The sequence below is a fragment of the Mchenga conophoros genome, linkage group LG20 (genome assembly GCF_057382185.1).
Source record: "Mchenga conophoros isolate Kocher_MC1m ecotype Shallow Benthic linkage group LG20, M_conophoros_male_GT1.1, whole genome shotgun sequence".
Taxonomy (NCBI): Eukaryota; Metazoa; Chordata; class Actinopteri; order Cichliformes; family Cichlidae; genus Mchenga; species Mchenga conophoros.
In genome coordinates this window covers 34,851,232-34,866,205 of record NC_140545.1, presented here as the reverse complement: position 1 = coordinate 34,866,205, position 14,974 = coordinate 34,851,232, and the positions used below count along the sequence as shown (strand labels likewise).

The 14,974-nt window shown below is 40.8% G+C and overlaps 1 protein-coding gene across 1 annotated transcript; it reads left to right on the top strand.

The window, feature by feature from the left end:
- Positions 1-456: 456 nt before the first annotated feature.
- Positions 457-9,189, top strand: LOC146551285 (G protein-coupled receptor 37-like 1). Its single transcript, XM_085259663.1, has 4 exons — positions 457-1,789; positions 3,979-4,287; positions 4,819-5,187; positions 5,410-9,189. Exons 1-4 carry the CDS (start codon positions 1,085-1,087, stop codon positions 5,581-5,583), a joined length of 1,557 nt encoding a protein of 518 aa, XP_085115789.1. The 5' UTR covers positions 457-1,084; the 3' UTR covers positions 5,584-9,189.
- Positions 9,190-14,974: the final 5,785 nt, after the last annotated feature.

The following is a 14,974-nucleotide window of genomic DNA, read 5'->3' as shown; positions in this document are numbered from 1 at the left end:
CAAACACATATCCTGAAATGTTTTAAAATAGCTACTAGATGATAGCTGCTAGTCTAGATGAAATAATGGATGTATTAACTGGTGTAACTGTAACTGTAACTCTACCAGGTAAAAGAGAGAAGAAGAAAAAAACGCTTTAGCAGGATAGAAAGTGTCATTATAGAATCATACAGTCAGTCTTTGATGATATTGCTAAGTTTAGACAAGTACAAACTCAAAAAGAGAAGCAGTTTCATCAACACTCTTTCTCAGTCAACTCACCTGCTTCCCAAGTACACCCACCACCACCAGGGGGCAGCAGAACTGAGAATTTGTTAAAAATGCGTGTGTGAGAGAAGGTGAGAGACAAAAACAGCAAAAGAAAGTATGCGTGCATGATCGTGCAGACAAATGTGTGTATTTGTGTGTGTGCCAGCCTTGTTTGTATGCTTGTGTGTCCCGACAAAGGCTCCATCCAGCCGTGCTGCAGAGGGCTGCTCGTTCCCAGAGATCCTCAGAGCTCCAGGACGCCCAGTCTCTGCGCTGCCTGCAGCCAAGACACAGCAGCCCAGACACGGACACACACCCTGCTGCTGCCCCCACCATCCCGCTTCTCCTGGAGCCTCAACACCTGTTTGGATTATTAATGGATGGGAAAAACAGAGGGAAGTTTTAAAGTGAGTAAAGTGGGGGTGTTTGCAGTTTGAAGAGAAGAGATAACAGAGGACCCCTCTATCCTGGACCTCAAACTTGTAGAAAAACTGACTGGCTATCTTCAGAAACAGGCTTTTTCTATAACTGGAAATATTTTTAAACTGGGCAGAGTTTTATGAAACAATTTCAAAGTAATCTTAGCATTCCTTTTTAGTTGATTTTTGACCCCCGTCCCCCCACACGCAATTTTATGGATTTCTGGACTTGCTCAATCTAATTGAAATTTATTGGAAACTTTGCCAACATACAAATTGTTGTTTTCAGTGGATTGGAAATTTCTGGGAACATTTCTGGATTTTTACTGAATTATTTACAGATTTCGTAGCAACAGGTAGTCCTGAACTCTTCTGGTTTGAGTTTAAAAGGAAACTGTCATATTAAGTTTTGCATCATGGCTCTGTCAGTCGGTCTGTGGCTGTGTCTGTATCTGCTGCTGCTGCTTACTGATGCAAAGAGTGTTGGGCAACATGACGGGCAGCACAGCAATAATGATAAACCTTCCTCCCCTGTCGAACCAAAGCCCCTTTGGATTGGCAAACCGGTCAAAACCCAGGATGAATCTTACGTCCTTGACAAGAGCCTCCCCCAAACCGAGGTGCTGGACCTGGACCTTGACCGTAACCGCCGCCAAGCCCGTGGTGCGGATGAGGAGGAGCAACAGTCCACCTTTGGTGATTCCTTTGAAAATGAATGGGTTACAGCGCCTCAAGTTACTGAGTTCAGCAATAAAACGACTACAGTGGCAGGAAAGGTTCATGAAGATGATAACCTCCACACAAACAGCTCCAACACTGACCATGATGCTCCAGGACTTTTCAACCCCTTTTACCCCCTGATGGAGGGCTCATATGCAGCCTACGCCATCCTCTTCCTGGCCGGCCTGGTGCTGGCAGTGGGCGTAGTAGGAAACATGGCAGTCATGTGCATTGTCTGGAACAACTATTACATGAGGTCAGCCTGGAACTACCTACTGGCCAGCATGGCATTTTGGGACTTCCTAGTTCTGGTTCTGTGCCTTCCAGTGGTGGTCCTCAACCAGCTATCCCATAGGAGGATCCTGGGTGACATCACCTGTTGCATGGTGCCTTATATGGAGGTGGGTGTGGCTTATGTTAAAAAAGCAGGAAGTCAGTGTAACGACATAATTTGTTTTTCTTTTTTTTGTCCTATGAAGTCTTAAAGGAGTATACATCTGCTGTTGGACAGCTGACTGTACAAATACAAATGTGAAGCAGAAATTTTACCCAAACTGCTGATGTAGAAAACATCAGCAGATCCAAAGATTAAGATTTCCTTTACAACTACTTGTGTAAAATGACAACAAATATAAAAAAAACTTTCCAAAATTACAGGCATGTGCTAGTTCTGTAATAATCAATATAATAGCGGCAACTGACCTCAATTTTATTGTTTTACATTTCTAATCTTAATGAGACTAACAGCTGTAGATAGTATTAAAGAAGAAATGATGATTAATTCAATTCAATTTAATTGATATAGCGCCAAATCACAACAACAGTCACCTCAAGGTGCTTTATATTGTAAGGTAGAGCCTACAATAATGCATACAGAGAAAAAAAAACAACAATCATATGAGCCCCTATGAGCACTTTGGCGACAGTGGGAAGGAAAAACTCCCTTTAAACAGGAAGAAACCTCCAGCAGAACCAGGCTCAAGAAAACACTCAATGCATCATGGGAATCCCCCGGCAGCCTACGTCTATTGCAGCATAACTAAGGGAGGATTCAGGGTCACCTGGTCCAGCCCTAACTATATGCTTTAGCAAAAAGGAAAGTTTGAAGCCTAATCTTGAAAGTAGAGATAGTGTCTGTCTCCTGAATCCAAACTGGAAGCTGATTCCACAGAAGAGGGGCCTGAAAACTGAAGGCTCTGCCTCCCATTCTACTTTTAAATACTCTAGGAACAACAAGTAGGCCTGCAGAGCGAGAGCGAAGTGCTCTAATAGGGTGATATGGTACTACAAGGTCATTAAGATCAGATGGGGCCTGATTATTTAAGACCTTGTGAGTGATTCATGTTTTTATGTTATTTTGTTACTGATTGTCCAAAATGTAAGTCTGTTACTAGATTAGTTTACTAATAAAGCTGCCAGTAAACTAATTAAAGATGGTGCTGCAGGACAGCCAGACTGAAATGTGCTCGCTGGCTCTTTGAAATACCCAAACAACTGCATATTACATATATTACACTACTAGAGTATCAGTTTTTTGGTCCATCACACAGAAAATGGTTGGAATGGTCATAGGAAACAGTGTGGTTAAGATTTGCTCTACAACTTCCTGCTACAGCTTGCAGTTAAACAAAAAAAAAACTTGGAGATGAAAATGTGTTTGTATGATTAAGTGCCTTCCTATGGCCGACACTGCCGGCTCTCTGTCCATCGTCTATAGAATCAAGCAGCTTTGGAGGTACTGATTGCTGTTGTAGGTATACTCATTGTTCAAATCTATGCTACTCACATCACAGAGGCACAGAGATGCCATTGTGTTTCCATCTGACACTCACATTTACATCTATGGGCAGTTTAACATCACCAATTGACCCCAATAACTGCATGTCTTTGGACTGTGGGAGGAAGCCAGAGTACCCGAAGAGAACCACCGCAAACATGGGGAGAACATGCAAACTACACACAGATATATGAACTGTTAATACATTATGATATATTAACAGTATAACATTAACAAAAAGACTATTTTGTATAGAAGCATATGGGAAAACAATCCTCAGCTGTCTTACACTTTGACCTCAGTAAACATTTTCCATATGACTTAATGGGGTCTATTGACAATTCCAGGGTGACTAAATAAAACAGAATACTGATGCTGTTCATTATGATCAGTGTTAGATTTAAAAGAGATGATCTGTTGGTTATGCTCCACGAGAAGTCATTAGCCACTGAGCGTGCATTGTCCTCTGTTTCAACATTAGGCCCAGTTAGCTTGTTTGCAAAGCACCAGGATGGAGACAATCAAAACGCTCAGCTTGAGGCTTCATAGCCTATTGGTGATGTCATAGTAACCATGCCTCTCATCATATATATTTATGATATGGACTTGAACATGTGACATACTGAATCTTTTTCATCAGGTGAGCTACATGAGATAAGGTAATAGACTGATTTCAGAAATAGCAACATGAACTCAATAAAAGAGGATTTAGCAGTTTTACTGTAAACTGTTTAACTTTTAGGCACAGTTACCTTCTCTGATGAGAATGGCCACATTGACTTACTGCTGTTGTTACCCTCCTCTTCCCTGCAGGTTGTGTCTCTGGGCATCACCTCCTTCACTTTGTGTGCTCTGGGTATCGATCGCTTCCACGCCGCCACCTCGTCCTCCCAGCCAAAGGCTCGGCGGGTGGAGCGCTGTCGCTCAGTGCTGATGAAGATGGTGCTGGTGTGGCTCTCAGCTCTGCTGCTGTCCAGCCCTGAAATCTTCCTATGGCAGCTCAGCCAGGCCGTGTCTCCATCCACCGGCCGGCTGGTCGACTCTTGCACCATCACGCCCTCCTCTCCTCTGTCCCTCTACCTGCCTGATTCCCTTCACTCCCTGCTGCTCAGGTATCACCAGGTGAGACCAAAGCAGACGTACGCACTGAACTGACCAACACATAGTATCCGTGTGTTGATTAGGTGACACGGAACATGTAAATCTGGACCTAGAGCGTATATAATGGTGCTTCTCTCTTTAACTGGTGGCCGTCCACATGTTGTGTACACTAGCACTGAAGAAATGGACACCAGTTGGACACCGTCAAAAGAGCACCAGTAGGAGCTCAAATGAAAGTAAAAAAAATGAAGCATTTCTGTTTGTTTTCTGGTTTATTGAATTAATGAGTAAGGATTTAGTAAGGACAGAGATATCATGGGTTTGTCTCAGAGGAGCAGCTTCATCACACAGGTTGGCTCAGAGGTCATAAATGAAACCACATTTAGTTTTCTGTCCAGAACATTTTAGGTAAAAGCAGAAAGATCTGAGTTCCTGAAAGGGCAATTTAGCTGTGGAGAAAAGCTGTTGTGGCTTTTTTTTGCCCAGACAAAAGCAGAATGTTCCCAAAGTTCTCCTCCTTCAGCTCTTACTGTTTTAACCTCTGTGCTTCAGGGTCGTATGTGGTGGTGTTTTGGCTGCTACTTCTGCCTCCCTGTCCTCTTCACCATCCTTTGCCAAATGGCCACCCGGAATGTCAACAGCGACTCCAGCGCCACCCAAAAGCAGCGTAACCTCGACGAACGCTCCAACCAGAAGCGTCAACAACACCAAACCTTGGAGCGACAGCTGAACTGCACTCTACTAGCTCTAGCTGTTGTGTATGGCGTGTGTGCTCTCCCCGAGCATGTCTGCAACATCACGCTGGCCTACACGCACATCACCATCTCCGAAGACACTGCCACCATGCTGGTGCTGTTACATCACTTCCTGTTGTTCTTCAAGTCATCAGTGACGCCGGTGCTGCTGCTGTGCCTGTGTAAGGTAGGTTGCCACCGAGCTACAAGGTGTTTTCTCAAAGACGTCTGTACAACTGAAGCCTTTTTCCAAGCAGAGAATTCACCACCTGCTGTCCACTACCCATTTAGAGAAATGGCAGATGGTTGAAAAGGTTGAATTCCTTGCATATTGGTCCTCTGGAGTATTGTGTTTGATTTTGTGCGTATAGTTGTCACTTACCAAAGCTGTGCATCGTCTGCATTTCAGGCTCTTGGCCAAGCCTTCATGGACTGCTGCTGCTGCTGCTGTCAGGAGTGTCAGCCAACCGGAGCCCAAGGCTCTCCAGGACCTCCCCAGGTCAAACTCAAGGGGGCCAATGAGACGTCCATCTTCTTTGATAAGGCTAAAGACACGTCAGCCATTTTGTCCATCTCTAGCTAGAGCAACAAGTCTGTCTCTGATTGTAGATCATCTCTTCTTCTCTTAGTCTTTCCTCCTTTGCTCCTTTCTACAACATTACCTGTATACCCATCGTCTCCTTCTACACGTTCTTTCCATTTTTCCCTATTTTGAAAATATTTTTCAACTTTCTGTCTGTTCTCTTCTCTTCTACCGGAATATCGTTTGTATGATACTCCCATGTGGACTCAGAGTTACCCCCTTCAGCTTCCTGTCAGTGCAGGAAGTAATGTTTAATCTGTAGCAAGATTAGAAGAAGATGGTGTACTTGCACAACCAGTTGTTATAAATGCAGGAGCCTGTTTCAGGACTCTGAAAGAACTCATCTCTCTGGCCTCCTGCTGCACAATATATGGAAATGTCTTGAAAGTCTTCCTTGGTTACGCTCCTTAGATCGATGCTGTGAGGCTCGAGTTCGTTGTGTTTTTTTGGAACATTAATTTAAACTCATTTATATGCAACATTAGTTTGGTGCAAAGCATAGAAGTTTCCTGCTGTCATAAGAGGTGAACTGGGCTGAGCATAAATTTGAAATTAGTATGACATTTTAATATAAACATTTGATCTGCTTAAATATAAAATGAAAAACTTCTGGAACTGATTGAACTGAAACATTTCATTGACACAGACCAGCCCGAAACAGCTTCACATTAGTTAAACAAATGTAGCTGTTGAGGCAGAAATAATCCTGTGAAATCCTTTCCTGTAAAATGGGATACAAGTTATCCTGGTCACTGCATTTTACTTTTTCTTTAACAACAGTTTCTGGCTATGAACTAGTTTGTGTTTGCATGTTAGTTTCTCCAGTGGAAAAATAATGCTAATGTACAGAGGGTTAACTTTAGCTTCCCAAATTTAATTTAGAGTGCACTCACACCTGCACTTTTTAATGCAGTTAAATCTGATTCTCAATATGAATTATCTGGGTGTGACTACAGTGATGAACAAACACAACAAGGACCTTTACAGGTGGTTTTATCCTGGTCCCAAACAAACTTTGGAACAGTTCGTTTATGGGTGGGATGATGAGCGGCTCATATTCACATAACTTTGCTCTTTGTGTACAGAGTAAGTGTTTAAAAATGCTTTTAGAAATGTTTGAACGTTTCAACCAAAAGTAAATAAGTTTAGACCTTAAAACTATTTTTCTTTGAAAACCAGAAAATTCCAAGAACTTTGATGGAAATCAATGGAAATTCCTAAAAGTTGACAACAAACATTTACCATTTATCTTGAGAGTTTTTGCTTCTACATTTTTGCATCATCTACAATTTAAAGAAAGGGTTCAGGTTAGATTATTTCTGCCTCCAGTGCAGTGCTGCCTTTCAGCAATGTTTGCAGCATCTGTTCAGCAACAACCAGGGAAGAATTTTATTGAACTGTGCAGCTCATATATGCATAATATGCACTTGTGGAAGGAAAATCAGGATGTGTTTAAAGTTATTTCTATGGGTTCTGTTTTGGGAAAGGATGTGGTGCTTCGTGAGGCCACAAACCCATCCTGAAGCAATAAGATGAAGAAAGTGGTGAAACGAGGAGGATATCTGAAGAGTTTTTGAACAGGACTCTCACCCTCTCAATACTGAGGTGCTCTGTTTGTACAGGAGGTTCTGCTGTGTAGTTTTAAGAGATGTAATCTGTATTTAACACAGTGCTTTCACTCAGACCGTCAATCTCAAACAACTAGAACAAAAGAAGAAAGAGAACCATGAATGTAGCTTATTTTTAATGCTAGATGTGTAACTAATTACATATTTGTATGGCAGGAAATGAGTTATTAGTTTTTTGTATGTCACAAGAATGCATTTGTAATATCTGATGTCACCATGATGAATTTCTGACCATTGGCTCAGCAGATGGTGCCTTATTGTTTCCCTGCCCAGAGCCCTGACTGTAAAAGCCCTTTTCCACTAATACCCAGTCGACTCGACTCGGTTTTTGGTTATTTTCCATTACAATTGGGTACTCCCTAGTGTGCGTAGGGTCTGTATAGCAATGCAGTCCCGTGATGACACTTGGATGTGAAACAAACAGGGTGTTGGGGCGATGGTATACCTGCTGCTCAGTTTAAAAGTTGTTGTCAGACTCCGGGACCACGGTGTTGTTTTCTGTGGAGCCGTTTCCCTCCTTGCTGGGTTTCAAAAATGGCTGGGTTTCACTCTCGTGACTCACTGAGTGACGGCATTGACTAGCCAATTGGTGGGGTACAGTCTGTTGACATCACGTTTTTTGGATTGGACTTGGAACGGCAGCCAAGTAGATACTAAAAAATACCTGGTACCTGTTAATACCACACGCCAGGGGAAACCCTAAACACCGAGTGAAACTGAACCGAGCAGATCCATACTAGTGGAAAAGGGCTCTAAGTGCCAGTAAAAACTAGTCATACTAACTTTGCAAAATGTTGACTGCCTTATTTTAAGATTTGCAGAACAGCCTTTAAACAAGTGCTTTTTAGTCACTATTTCAAATCTGCAAATTAAACCTGGAGGGGGAAAAAAAGATCTGCTCTGCTACAACTCACAATTGTTGACACCGATGATGTTAATCAAGTTGACTTTGTGGTAACAAGGTCTAATATGTGGTAAAAAAGATGTTACTACACATTTGATATGGAAGAAATTACCATGGCCGCACAGATGAGTTGGAGAGTCATTGAAACCTTGTAGGAAGAAGTATAAAGAAGTATACTACACTCTGCTTGGGTCTAAATGACGTAAAGTTGTCTTCAGATACAGAGTGGGAGAAGCTCTACATGCCACTTTTTGTCTGTGATTTCATGGACTCATGTGTCCATGTCTGTAACAGAGTATAACTCCATCTGTGGAGTGCAGCTAGGCAGGTGGTGATAATGTTTTGACTCCTCAGTAGTATGACTGCTATTGGATTGGTACCAAAACTATGTTACAGAGAGTTTCGAACTCAACATTTAAATTGCTAAAAGCTGACAGTTTGTTTCAATACCTCGGTCCAAGCTCTGGAATTTGATATTTGGTGCCATAATTTTGTGTTATCTGTTAGAACAGAAGAGAAATGTGGATGAACATTAGAAACAAAGGTAGAAACTGTTGCACCACATCAAAAATTGAAATGATAAAGTTAGATAAAGTGAAAGATTAAATACCATTTATACTTCTTTTTGGTCTTTTCCGTGTCGTTGTGCTACTGATGAGCAGTTGTTGGAGTCGTGTTGTTTTGATAAATGAAAAAGAAAGTTTTGGATTCACCAAGGGTTGGCTAAGCAACGAGAGGATGATGAAATTCAGCTGCATCCAGGAGTTTAAACGTTACCGTGGTCGTTTCAAGAAATTATTTGAGTTGTACTTTATGTTTGTTAGAGAGAATCTAAATCTACACTTAGTTTGTTCTTGTGATGCCATGAAATGGAGACTGGAATCCTTTCACAATAAGCAACTTTACCAATAGAAACTCACAGGTTTGCTTCCTGCAGCCACCTGCATGTAAATTAGAATTTCTTCTGGAAATTTCTCTGTATCATTGCAGGGTCTTTAACTTACAATATAAAGCTCCTTGAGGTGACTGTTGTCGTGATTTGGTGTTATATAAATAAAACTGAATTGAAAAATTCCTCAAGTCTGTTTCATGAATCTGTAAAATACAACTTTACCAACAGCAGGTGGAACAACAGTTATGCTACAAGAGTTTATCTCTCACAGTTTGTTTGAACTTTTGAATCCGTGCAGCTGGAAAGCAAAGTCTGGTAATTTAGCCAGTGCTTTTTAAATATGTCACACTATAGGAAACAGACTAAAACACCACCTGGTGGGTGCTGCAGGTTTCTTTTTGGAGTGACAGCACCACCACTTGTTCTTTCATAGACTCATTCTTCATGTTGCAAAAATAAATGTGATTTTCCATATTGACTTCTCTTCATTTGACATAATATATCTAACCAAAACCACAAAAACGTAAACTTTAAACTGCTGTAGATTGTGTTTTATATCAGCGGTCCCCAACCTCCGGGCCTCGGACCGGTACCGGTCCGTGAGTCGTTTGGTACCGGGCCGCGAGAGTTGAGGCTCAGGTGTGAAATGTATAGTTTTCAGGGTTTTTATCTGTTTCCAGCGTTATTTTGTTATCGTTTTTATCGTTTACTTGGTTTTCCTGGGTCTTTTCACGTGTGCTATGAATAAATTTTCTTTTTTTCGGTACCGGTACTAGTTTTATTTTGTTGTATTTATCCGCGACACCTTAAAGACCGGTCCGTGAAAATATTGTCGGGCATAAACCGGTCCGTGGCGCAAAAAAGGTTGGGGACCGCTGCTTTATATTATACAAGGTTTGCTGTCCCGTAAACTCAATAAGATGAGGCATAGAGCAATTAAATAAGTGTGAACACACTGGAGAAACTGTAAGATCTGGGAACAAGTGGAAAGACAACATTACTGCTGACAGGGCAACAAAGCTTTTAAAACAGGACTTTACAAAATACAAATGTACTGTTCTTCCCCTGCTGTATGTTGCAGGACCTTCCTGAGAAGGTCCTGAGAACTACAACTATAAGGTCCTGAGAAGATTAAAAAGAGAGAGGTGGTTTCCAGAGCCTCGTCCAGCAGCTGAAAATCCATCTTGTTGTTTCCACAGTTGTCAGAAAGCCTGTTTGAGGTCCTTCTCACTTCCCTTTTTAACCGTGCCCTTTTTGTTGCAACATGCTGTTGGTTCCACAGACCCTGACTGGTCGAGGTGTTTTTTTGTGATGCTAAATTTCAGAAACATCAACTTACATGTAATATTCACAGGTCTGTTGAAGATCACGGCTGTAGAATTCTTAAATTTAGCGTTCAGTCAGTGAACCTGTTTTTCATTCTTGTTGGGATTCAACAGCTGTTTTAAAATTTCAACACTGAAAAAAACTCAAGTCCTTCTAAGTTTAGGATTTTCTTTTAACTAAACATTAAAATTTATACAATGTGAAGCAAATAAAAGCAACAAATCCCATATATGCGCTGGAACAGCCAAATAATCAAGTAAAAAGTGAAATGACTCATCACTTTAGCTCAAATTAGTAATACATTTATGTATGTGTCAAATCATTTATGCATTCTTTGATTGGTTTTCATAGAAAATCTTCGTATTTTGGTAAATATAAATGAATGAAACAGGTATGAATTTCACTCTGTGGAGAATTTAAAGGTCCTAATTGTAGCTTCTTGGTTCCTCTCTGAGTTCTTGGTTTGAGGATCTCATTAAAGCTTTTAAAGCATTTGTCCAACATGCTGTTTTAAATGGAGTACAGGGATCCTCTCTCTGAGAAGAGTCTAATAGTGAGGAGGATTTTCCTTCAGCAGAGCCGCTGCTGCTCTGCATGTCAATGACCTCACTACTGTCCTGTCTCCATGGGATACAAGCCCAAATTCTCCCTCACACACACACACACACACACACACACACACACACACACACACACACACACACACAGTTCTGTTAATCTCGAAACTCAAACTTTTGTAATCTGTGTGAGCGTCTTTCCTGCCCTGTCTTTGCCTGGTTACTCCGAGCAACCAATGAAGGTTATTTAAAAATGTAAACGTCCTGTAGACGGACAAACGGACACAAAGACGGAGGATAAAACCCCCCGAAAATAGGCTATATGTAAGGACACACATCATCCATAGTGATCTAATCAACCCAACTGATGGATTATCACCACCAATTAATAATTTTCATTACAAAAGAAGCTGTAATTTTTAAAATATGTTTTGTTTTTTCAAAGCTTCTTAAAGTTGGATTAAATATTGGCTGTGAACTCTATTTAATATGTAAAGGGGGAATGCTTCTAAAAAAATAAGAGTTCATCACATGTATGTGTAAATTACAAAACTGTCGATTAGGATCGTAAGCACCCAATCCAGCTTTCTGAGTCAGGACTGCACCAATATCTGATCCAATAAAAAGGAGACTTGAGGTGCTGAACTTTATGTAATTTGGTACGTTTATGTAATTTGAGCGCCTCTAAAATCTGCTTATGAATCGTGGATGAAAGAGTGGAACGAGGTGGAGAAACAGGGAGAGTGAGAGAGAGACTGAGTCAGAGTTGGAGGAACAGAGTGTTTCAGGAGGCTGGAGATGTTGTTCTCATTAGCAGTGATGAGAGCTCGCCCCTGTGATCCAAACTGGTGAACAAACCGCCTCTGTTCACTAATGAACGCACACACAGGGGCGACTAGACCTCCATTGGTCATGCGAAAGTGTCACTGGGACAGACTGGATGGGAACCAACTACTGGCTGCAGTTGCATAACAGGAAGGTCACAGGTTCGAGCCCCACATCGGTAGTCGAGGTTGGTGCGTCTTTACTGCTACATTTCTAAATGCAGTTTATAGCCTCTTTTTCTTTTATATGATTAAACTAAAGTTTGGGATTTCATGACTGTAACCTCATGTTTACAGTTTTAGTTGTAATGTAAAAACTTTTCTATTGTTTTAGCAGCACAATGGTGGACAAGCCGAGACAATAATACTCTTACATGTGTATTATGATTAGCCTGCCATCAGTTTAATAACTGTTAGTATTTTTCAAAGAAAGCACAGAAAAACAAACAAACTTAGATTAGCAGTAAAATGTAAAGATTATGTCATTATAAATAATACATCTTTGGGTTTTGGAAGAATTAACACAAAACATAAGTAAATAAATACGAGTGGAAAAGAATATCTAAGACTTTTACAACTTTTTTTTTAAACATTTAATGACATTAGCACCCATCCGACCACCAGGGACAAATACCGATTTCTGCACATCTTCATGAGGTAATCTGGTTTTTGATCATAAATTATTATCTTTTTTGCCAATGCTTATTTTCTGTTTGTATTATGTGTCATAATAGTAATGCTAACAATTACTATGATCATTTATTATTTCCAAGGTGCTTGAGAAGGTTGTGGCAGCACAGTTAATTGATTACTTAGAGACTAATCAGCTCATTCATCCAATGCAGTTCGGTTTTAGACCAAAATTTTCCACAGAAATGGCAAATTGCTATTTCGTTGAAAATATTAAGTGTAATCTGGATAATGGTAATGTTGTGGGTGCAGTGTTCCTTGACCTAAAAAAGGCTTTTGTCACTGTCAGCCATGACATACTTCTTTCCGAGTTGATAAAATTTGACTTTTCAAAGCAGGCAGTTGATTGGTTTGAGTCTCATCTTCACAAAAGAGAGCAGTGTGTGAGGGTTGATAAAGAAAAGTCGTCCATGTTGGAAAACAGAATGGGTTTTCCCCAAGGATCTGTTCTTGTCCCATTGCTGTTTAGTTTGTTTATAAATGATTTGCCTGCCAGTTGTCCAAAAGCTAACTGCCAACTTTGTGCAGATGATGCAGTTATACACGTACCAGCTAAGTCACCTGGCGAGGCAGCAGACACCTTAACGCAGGGGTAGGCAACTCCAGGCCTCGAGTGCCGGTGTCCTGGAGGTTTTAGATGTGTCCATGATCCATCACAGCTGATTTAAAGGGCTAAATGGCTCCTCAGCATTTCTTGAAGTTCTCCAGAGGCCTGGTAATGAACTAATCATTTGATTCAGGTGTGTTAACCCAGGGTGCGATCTGAAACCTGCAGGACACCGGCCCTCGAGGCCTGGAGTTGCCTACCCCTGCCTTAACGGCACATCTAAATGATGTCTAACAATGGCTGGAACATAATCATCTTGTATTGAATTAAGTTTCTCTGTCATTTTTCATATTGTATGACAGTTTGGACCCAAGCAGCACCATCTACACTTCAGCCTGTGGTGTCCTTATATAACCAATCTTTAAAAATAATGGATAAAATAAAATGTATCTGTTTTGATTGTAAGCCCAACAAAGGACAATTGTTGAAAATTAGCAATAGCTATAAACGTATGTGTGTTACATCAGTTTCATGTTTTGTACTTGGACTATGTTAAACTGCACTGTCCCTTTAAAATAAATAAATTCAAATTCAAACTGCTTTAAACACAGATCCTAAGGATAAAACTCATCGGGAGACCTTGACCCCACAAATCATGTCAACACACAACTGTACAGTGTTAAAAAACTATGGCTAGTTTCCTTCTTTATAACACCTGTGGGAGGTTTCCTGTATCGCACTCATCTGGATGATGGCGTTGGGAATTACTTCTCTTTGGTTGCCAGATGTTGAGATGCAGAGTTTTAGCAGATCAGTGTCTGCTGGGCTCAGCTCCACCAAACTGGACCTCTCAACTGTGCTAGCACTGTTGGGGCCTTTTGCGCACACACACACACACACACACACACACACACACACACACACACACACACACACACACACACACCTGGTACTTTATATCTTAATGTTTAGTCTTCTAATCCAAAAACAAAGGCTCCCATTAGCTTGGCCACATTTACTTTAAATGAATCCAAACCAAAACAACAAAATTCATCAGTCCATTGAAGGCGTCTAATCTTGTGGTGTCAGAAAAGATGCTACTGTGTTTCGTGAGCATAAAATTATTTACAAAGTAAAAAACTAAGCAGATGTTTGACACTAGTAACGCAGGGTTAAAAATGGTCCAAAGCATTTTTAAAACCTGGAAGGATGCAGTGAACCATCACATGCCAGAATCTTCAGTAAACATGATCACTTAAACGTTTGAGGAAAATCAGACGATAACAAATCAACAGTGGAACTCACAGCTCTGTCTCAAAGTGAAAACAAAAGCATTTTCACACATAATGTGACAAAGAATGGCTAATGATAAAAATAAATGGCTTCGACTTGTCAGAAAGACTGAACTCTGGAGTAATTCAGAAGGGTCACCAGGTCTGATGATTTACTCTCTTCCAGAGTGATGGGCATCCTTGGATAAGAAGAAGAAACACTGATGAAGTGATGCATCTATCACAGCTAGTAAGATATCAGTTTTTTTACACAGTGACTGGCCACCAGTCGACAGAGTAACCGTAACCCTGCTGACAATCTTTGAGACGCGCTGCAGAAGCTTGAAGCAGTGATCTGACCCCTGCTATTATCAATACAAGCTCTCAGTGAAAAATGAAAGAAACACTGGACAGAATTAAATATTGTGACATTGCATGAGCTTATTTAAACAATGCCAACATGAATGCATGCCAATAAAATATCAATGCTTTTTTTTCTGGCCCAGCAGTGTATACGGCTTATGATAAAGCTCTGAGCCCTCACAGTGGACCTTTTAAACAGCATAAACATAAGTGTTTGCAGCAGAATTCAGAAGCTCCACATGATAGGACAAATGTCCTGCAGTTCATTATTGGTCACTAATCACTCTCAGGTATTGAGCTGACTCATAAATTTAGAGTTTTGGAAACAAACATAAAAAATGCTCGATCGGTTTGGTGCATGCAACATAAAAAGGTTTCTCTGTCGTCCT

Coding starts and splice junctions, on each gene's coding strand:
- LOC146551285 (XM_085259663.1), top strand. CDS start 1,085: ATGGCTCTGTCAGTCGGTCTGTGGCTGTGTCTGTATCTGCTGCTGCTG. Junction 1,790..3,978: donor GCATGGTGCCTTATATGGAG/GTGGGTGTGGCT, acceptor TCTTCCCTGCAG/GTTGTGTCTCTGGGCATCAC. Junction 4,288..4,818: donor TGCTGCTCAGGTATCACCAG/GTGAGACCAAAG, acceptor TCTGTGCTTCAG/GGTCGTATGTGGTGGTGTTT.